The sequence below is a fragment of the Scyliorhinus canicula genome, chromosome 6 (genome assembly GCF_902713615.1).
Source record: "Scyliorhinus canicula chromosome 6, sScyCan1.1, whole genome shotgun sequence".
NCBI lineage: Eukaryota > Metazoa > Chordata > Chondrichthyes > Carcharhiniformes > Scyliorhinidae > Scyliorhinus > Scyliorhinus canicula.
Genome location: NC_052151.1, coordinates 112,570,702 through 112,578,906, shown reverse-complemented (window position 1 = coordinate 112,578,906; position 8,205 = coordinate 112,570,702). Strand labels below are relative to the sequence as shown.

Genomic DNA, 8,205 nt, shown 5'->3' with positions numbered 1-8,205 from the left:
AGAACAACAACCCTCGGTGTTGGAATTTTAAAATATTTGGACATTATGAAACCAATGAGATTGGATTATTTGTAGTGTGTCTGCAATTGCCAATTATTGCAGCTAAATTTTCAATGACTGTTTTATTCTATACAGACAGAAAAAATATTCTGTTGGTGTAGATTTTCATTTCAACTAGATGATCACTTGTGAGATTGCACTGGGGATTCAAGTCGAACAGGGTGAGGCTGGGAGCAGAACGATCAGAGAGAGCAAGGCCAGAAGCACGGTGATTAGAAAGAACGAAGCCAGGACATAGAAGTGGTCTCTCTCTTTCTCTCTCTCTCTGAATCTGTGAACAGGACGGGAGGAAAATGCAAAATAACACAGTCAGATCATAGCAAGAAGTGTTACCTCGGCTGAGTCAACAGGTAAATGTTTAATTTAATTATCCTATAATGTAAGATTGATTGATTAATTCATAGAAAAATTGAAAGTAAGCCAATTTAATTATATATAAACTTCAACTTATATTTTCTCTTGTATATTGTTTAGAACATAGAACATAGAACATAGAACACTACAGCGCAGTACGGGCCCTTCGGCCCTCGATGTTGCGCCGACCTGTGAAACCATCTGAAGCCTATCTGACCTACACTATTCCATTTTCATCCATATGTCTATCCAGTGACCACTTAAATGCCCTTAAAGTTGGCGAGTCTACTACTATTGCAGGCAGGGCGTTCCACACCCCTACTACTCTCTGAGTAAAGAAACTGCCTCTGACATCTGTCCTATATCTCTCACCCCTCAATTTAAAGCTATGTCCCCTCGTGTTGGTCATCACCATCCGAGGAAAAAGACTCTCACTGTCCACCCTATCTAACCCTCTGACTATCTTATATGTCTCTATTAAGTCACCTCTCAGCCTTCTCCTCTCTAACGAAAACAACCTCAATTCCCTGAGCCTTTCCTCGTAAGACCTTCCCTCCATACCAGGCAACATCCTAGTAAATCTCCTCTGAACCCTTTCCAAAGCTTCCACATCCTTCCTATAATGTGGTGACCAGAACTGCACGCAGTACTCCAGGTGTGGCCGCACCAGAGTTATGTACAGCTGCAGCATGACCTTGTGGTTCCGAAACTCAATCCCCCTGCTTATAAAGGCTAGCACACCATATGCCTTCTTAACAGCCCTATTAACCTGGGTGGCAACTTTCAGGGATTTATGTACCTGGATGCCGAGATCTCTCTGTTCATCTACACTACCAAGAATCTTGCCATTAGCCCAGTACTCTGCATTCCTGTTACTCCTTCCAAAGTGAACCACCTCACACTTTTCCACATTAAACTCCATCTGCCACCTCTCAGCCCAGCTCTGCAGCTTATCTATGTCCCTCTGTATCCTATAACATCCTTCAGCACTATCCACAACTCCACCGACCTTCGTGTCATCTGCAAATTTACTAACCCATCCTTCTACACCCTCTTCCAGGTCATTTATAAAAATGACAAACAGCAGTGGCCCCAAAACAGATCCTTGCGGTACACCACTAGTAACTGAACTCCAGGATGAACATTTGCCATCAACCACCACCCTCTGTCTTCTTTCAGCTAGCCAATTACTGATCCAAACCGCTAAATCACCTTCAATTCCATACTTCCTTATTTTCTGCAATAGCCTACCGTGGGGAACCTTATCAAACGCCTTACTGAAATCCATATACACCACATCAACAGCTTTACCCTGATCCACCTGTTTGGTCACCTTCTCAAAAAACTCAATAAGGTTTGTGAGACATGACCTACCCTTCACAAAACCGTGTTGAGTATCGCTAATCAACTTGTTCTTTTCAAGATGATTATAAACCCTATCTCTTATAACCTTTTCCAACATTTTACCCACAACCGAAGTAAGGCTCACAGGTCTATAATTACCAGGGTTGTCTCTACTCCCCTTCTTGAACAAGGGGACAACATTTGCTATCCTCCAGTCTTCCGGCACTATTCCTGTCGACAAAGACGACATAAAGATCAAGGACAAAGGCTCTGCAATCTCCTCCCTGGCTTCCCAGAGAATCCTAGGATAAATCCCATCTGGCCCAGGGGACTTATCTATTTTGACATTTTCTAAAATTGCTAACACCTCCTCCTTTTGAACCTCAATTCCATCTAGCCTGGTCGACTGAACCTGAGTGTTCTCCTCGACAACATTGTCTTTCTCCAGTGTAAACACTGACGAAAAATATCCATTTAATGCTTCCCCTATCTCCTCTGATTCCACACACAACTTTCCACTACTATCCTTGATTGGCCCTAATCTTACTCGAGTCATTCTTTTGTTCCTGATATACCTATAGAAAGCCTTAGGGTTTTCCTTGATCCTATCCGCCAACGACTTTTCGTGTCCTCTCCTCGCTCTTCTTAACTCTCCCTTTAGGTCCTTCCTGGCTAACTTGTAACTCTCAAGTGCCCTAACTGAGCCTTCATGTCTCATCCTAACATAAGCCTTCTTCTTCCTCTTGACAAGTGCTTCAACTTCCTTAGTAAACCACGGCTCCCTTGCTCGACAACTTCCTCCCTGCCTGACAGGTACATACTTATCAAGGACACGCAGTAGCTGTTCCTTGAAAAAGCTCCACATTTCGATTGTACCCATCCCCTGCAGTTTCCTTCCCCATCCTATACCTCCTAAATCTTGCCGAATAGCATCATAATTGCCTTTCCCCCAGCTATAATTCTTGCCTTGCGGTATATACCTATCCCTGCCCATTGCTAAAGTAAACATAACCGAGTTGTGATCACTATCACCAAAGTGCTCACCTACATCTAAATCTAACACCTGGCCGGGTTCATTACCCAGTACCAAATCCAATGTGGCCTCGCCCCTTGTTGGCCTGTCTACATACTGTGTCAGAAAACCCTCCTGCACACACTGCACAAAAACTGACCCATCTATAGTACTCGAACTATAGTATTTCCAGTCAATATTTGGAAAGTTAAAGTCCCCCATAAGCGTTTAGCGTTTAGCGTTTAATTCTCAGATCTAGATCTAATGGAAGGGGGTGGTAATATTATCGGGTTCAGAATTTGCAGAGCTACAGAGATGGGGTAGGAAAAATGGGACTGATTGGATTTCTCCACAGAAAACCAGCATGGAATTGATGAGCCAAATAGCCCCCTTCTGTGCTGTAATACGACTATGGACTGAGTTTTCTGATTAGGGGATTTGGGACTGTTTCCATGTCCTGAACCCTGGGAGAAATGTCACTTTGGGATTTTTAGGGAGGCACCTTTGTTGGCATGGGGACAGGTTCCATCGCCAAATAAGGGGGTGAGCCAGCACTCAAAACCAGGGGGTCAATCTGAGGTCGTCCAGCTTGAGAGGAACAGTAGTCTGCAATGGATGGTATGTAACTGAGAGGGCATTTCAACATGGAGGCATTATTAAAAAGCAGCCAAACCACTGCTATGTGGTTGGGGTTGGAGCAGGAAATGCCTCTTGGACTGCTTGGAGCACTGACACCACAGCCTGCCACTGGCTGCATACCTCCAGGCAGTTAAACTGTCCCCTGGTGCATTAGGAAACTGGAAGGCAACTAGAAAATCCCAGTCAGCCTCCTTTGACAGTGTTTCAAAATACTCTTAATGACCCCATCTGGCCACCCATCTAGTGGGGTCTGGGGGTCTGGTAACTCTGCCGGCCTCGAACCCACCTTGGCCAAAATGGCCAGCGACAGGAATGCTGTTGGGAAACTAGTTTTCTAGCCAGCGCCAGTATTTTCAGGCCCATCCACCTCCATTCTCAACCTTAGCCAGGCTTGAAAATCCGACCCTATTAACTTCCCCCAGACATGCCCAAAATTCTGTTCACAAGTAGTGTAGCAGGAATTTATAATTTTGTTTTACCAATAGTTAATTGTCACTTTCCAATTTGTGTTCTCATAATTGTCACTTAGGACCGAGACATGTTATGACGATTTGTTCATGAAGTTGCGAGAAACATTAAAAATAACAGGTTCCCTTTTCTTATACAAACTGATGATATTAAGCCCACTTTCTTCTCTTTTAGAGCCAGGAGTTGTATCCCTTCCTGACTTATTTAAAATTTCATTGTCTCATTTAACTGTAAAGTTCTTTAGATGAGACGAGTATGGAGCAGCCTCAGCCTGGTTGTTGATGAATTTAGTGCAATCCATATATGTCAATAATGTCGCTGGGTCAAAATCCTGGAACTCCCTCCCTAATAACAAAGTAGGTAAACCTACACCACATAGACTGCAGTGCTCAAGAAGGCTGAGGTTAACACAAAGACACCACCTTCTCATCCTTGCCCCTCGCCAGAGGTGTGGTGACCCTCAGGTTAAATTGCCACCTTCTCAAGGGCAATTAGGGATGGACAACAAGTGCCAGCAATGCCCACAACTTGTTAAAATGAATTTTTGAAAATTTATGCCATGAGTCACAAGTACCTGCAAAATAACACTCTTCCTCTTGTCTTCTAAGACTGGGGCTGAACAAGTAAGTGTTGAAGTAGTAGTATTGTACAGCTCTAAACTGCATCTGCTCCAGCCATTAATTGATCTGGATGTCTTTCACAATGTGGCTATTTATCCCATTGAAGCTCAGTTGGCCAGTTGGCTTGTTTGTGATATGGGGTGACTCCATTAGTGAGAGTTCAATTCCCCTACTGGCTAAGGTTATCACAAACACCCCACCTTCTTATCCTTGCCCAACGCCTGAGGTTTGGTGACCCTCAGGTTAAACCACCACCAGTCATTGCAAACATATCTCTCTCTTAAAGGGGAGAGCATCCTCTGGGACCATGGTGACTTTCATTTATTTCAATTATCCCATATGTGCACTGAGAACTTCAAATATAAACAATGAGTTGAAGGAGTTCAGCTCTCAACAGATGCACCTTCATATGTAAATGAAAATGAATAACTACTATATGTTTCTGATTTTAACTGTACAAATACTTGGTGTCAGATATTTTGGCAGGTGTGTTGGGGAAAACACAACATCTAATCGTGCAGTCATGAGCAAGTTGGCAAAGGACTCAGTCATGCTGACAGTGGATGCACATTTGAAAAACAAGAAAGAAGATGTGCTTTTACACACGAGGCTGGATCAAATGTACCATGGCCATCGCATTGTCCTCTCAACATTACAGCAAGAAAGTACAACTGTATCAGAGGACCTTCAGAATCTGTTAACCCAAAAAACAATACTCCGAAAATTTAAATTGGATGATTTAATTAAGCAAATAAAGGCTTTCAATAAAGGAGACAAAGCTAAGAATTCAAATGATGATTCAATGACAAACGGAAGAGCTCAAACGGCTCCTTCATCAACAGTGAGTAATTTACAATCTGGACAGCGGCGTGCGAGTTTGTTGGGTGCCTGGGCTGGAATAGATGGGAGAACCAGTCCTAATTCTTTTGTTCAAGATGAAATAGATGGAAGATTTTCTACAAATCAGTATATGAAGAATATTTCTCACATGTCCGCTTCTGTTAATAGTGGCTCTTCAGGGCCTCCTGGTTTCAGGAGGTCCAAGTCAATTGTGTCTTTGGGGGGGAGAATTGCAGATGGTGGTGATGCCCAGTGTTTAACACACAAAGAATTACGTCGTATGGCCAGCATTGAGAGCATCTATCAAAAGGAAATGGAAAGACAGAAACTTGACCGTTTGCAAGAACGAGAGAAATTCAGGAAATTCTTGGATGAGAAAAGGATAGAGAAAGTAAATGATTTTCTAAAGACATTGGACAAAAAAGTGAACTAACATGCTTATAAATAAGTTGTATTTGTAAGCCATGTTTTGAATCTGCAAATCAGCAATTCTCACTTGGCACCACCATCTGATTTCTCTTTTCAGGTGCTCTCAGATATGTTATACATTACAGCACTTTGTGTTATTTTGTTTTGTTCTTCAGGTTTTCTAGAAGGAGAAATTCCTAACCACTACTCGATTGTAGATAAGTATAGATGAAGATTACTGAGCAATCACAACATACTGCATTATTTTTAATACGTATTTGAAATATGATTTGAAACCTGGTGACATTTACAAATGCAAAAATTAAGCTGTTGTAAATCATTATCTGGGGGTGGGGGGGGGGGCTGTGGTGGTGGTGGGTGGCGAGGAGGGGAAGGCCTGTAAAGGGGTGGGTCCTTTGGTGGCCCCATAATGGGGTCTCTGCCGGTGATTGGGGGGGGGGGGGGGGGCATATGGGGTTGTCTGGAGAACAGGGCACACTTTGGAGCCAGCTTGATGTTTTTGAGTCCTGCACATCTCATTCCTGGTGGGAATCTCTACAAGCTCCAGAAAAGTGATAAAGTGAGAGAATTGCAATGGGAATCATGCTGAAACAGCCAGAAGGATTCTCACTGGTTTTCTCACCAAAAATGACACTTCGGGTATGATTCTCTGGCCGTTATGTGCTCGATCGCCAGCACAATGCAGCTGGAGAATCGCGGGAGGTGTTGGATTGGGAACTCCACCCAAAAGGGGCCTGAACAGACAGCGGTCCTGGAAGTATGTCTTAAACCTACTCAAGACCTACTCACCCAGGATACACTGGCGTCCCTTATTCTATGGCCTCCCCAGAGAGGCTGCAGCTGGGCGCCAATCAGTGCTGGTCCATACAAATGTGGACTAGGTGGAAAGGCACCCGAGGGGATTCCCAGGCCATCGGAGATCCCTGGGTGGTTAGGGTCGGTGCAGGATGGCCTCCTGACTCTCCCCCTGGATCGTAGGCACCTTGGCACTGCCCAGCTGGCACCTTGGCATGGCCATCCTGGCACTGCCAAGGTGCCAGATGGTACTGCCAAGGGTCAGGGCCCAAGGACTCTATCTCTCCCACCACACACATTAATCAGTCCCTCTCTCACCCACCCAAACCAGTAAACAGACACTTTTCAACCCCACCCCGCTTTTGGTCTAGTTACCTGTACCTATGAAGCATAGTCACCAGCTGGGGGGTATGGGACCCAGACAAGAGCAGAAGAACAGAGTGCCAGGTAGCAACACTCAGACAAAGCACCGGTCTATTGAGGAAGAACTTAGAGGACAGAGGACACCCAGCAGCAAAAAAAGCAGATAGAAACAACACCTGATCTATATAGGAAGTGCTTGAAAATCGCTTATCGTCACGAGAAGTTACTGTGAAAAGCCCCTAGTCGCCACATTCCAGCGCCTGTTCGGGGAGGCTGTTACGGGAATTGAATCGTGCTGCTGGCCTGCTTTCAAAGCCAGCGATTTAACCCAGTGTGCTAAACAGCATCTGCTCAAAAAAGGAAGCGCTTTAGAGCTAATGGACCACAAAGAGCTATTAAAAACAAGCAAAGCTAAACCCTCCTTTGAAATAACCTGGACCTGTCAATCAAGAGGCTTGTAACAGGTAATGAACCGTGAAATTTAATGTAAACAATGAAGCTCAAAGCTTTTAGGTTTCTCAGCAAGCTGAGAGGCTTGAAAAGGTTAAAGGGGAATGAAATAGAATGTGAAAAAAGCACTTCAAAGAATTTGAACACATCAAAGAGAAGAATTTTACCTTCATCTGACAGATCCTCCCCATTTCCAGGTGCAAATCCCGTTTGAGGGCTCTCCTGCAATTCTCCTGACATGGCAGGATTTGTGCAGGTCACAACATGGCTAGAGAATCATTGCTTTTGACTTGGTTTTATATAAGAACATAAGAACTAGGAGCAGGAGTAGGCCATCTGGCCCCTCGAGCCTGCTCCGCCATTCAATTAGATCATGGCTGATCTTTTGTGGACTCAGCTCCACTTTCCGGCCCGAACACCATAACCCTTAATCCCTTTATTCTTCAAAAAACTATCTATCTTTACCTTAAAAACATGTAATGAAGGAGCCTCAACTGCTTCACTGGGCAAGGAATTCCATAGATTCACAACCCTTTGGGTGAAGAAGTTCCTCCTAAACTCAGTCCTAAATCTACTTCCCCTTATTTTGAGGCTATGCCCCCTAGTTCTGCTGTCACCCGCCAGTGGAAACAACCTGCCCGCATCTATCCTATCTATTCCCTTCATAATTTTAAATGTTTCTATAAGATCCCCCCTCATCCTTCTAAATTCCAACGAGTACAGTCCCAGTCTACTCAACCTCTCCTCATAATCCAACCCCTTCAGCTCTGGGATTAACCTAGTGAATCTCCTCTGCTAGGTTAATAGGTTAATATGGTCCCTTTCACATTC

At 44.2% G+C, this 8,205-nt stretch overlaps 1 protein-coding gene across 1 annotated transcript; it reads left to right on the top strand.

Moving 5' to 3' along the window:
• Positions 1 to 348: 348 nt before the first annotated feature.
• LOC119967936 lies at positions 349 to 5,770 on the top strand. Its single transcript, XM_038801034.1, has 2 exons — positions 349 to 410; positions 4,972 to 5,770. The coding sequence occupies exon 2, from the start codon at positions 5,021 to 5,023 to the stop codon at positions 5,768 to 5,770; it is 750 nt and encodes a 249-aa protein (XP_038656962.1). The 5' UTR covers positions 349 to 410; positions 4,972 to 5,020.
• Positions 5,771 to 8,205: the final 2,435 nt, after the last annotated feature.

Excerpts from the sequence above, each read along its gene's own strand:
- LOC119967936 (XM_038801034.1), top strand. The coding sequence starts at position 5,021 with ATGAGCAAGTTGGCAAAGGACTCAGTCATGCTGACAGTGGATGCACAT.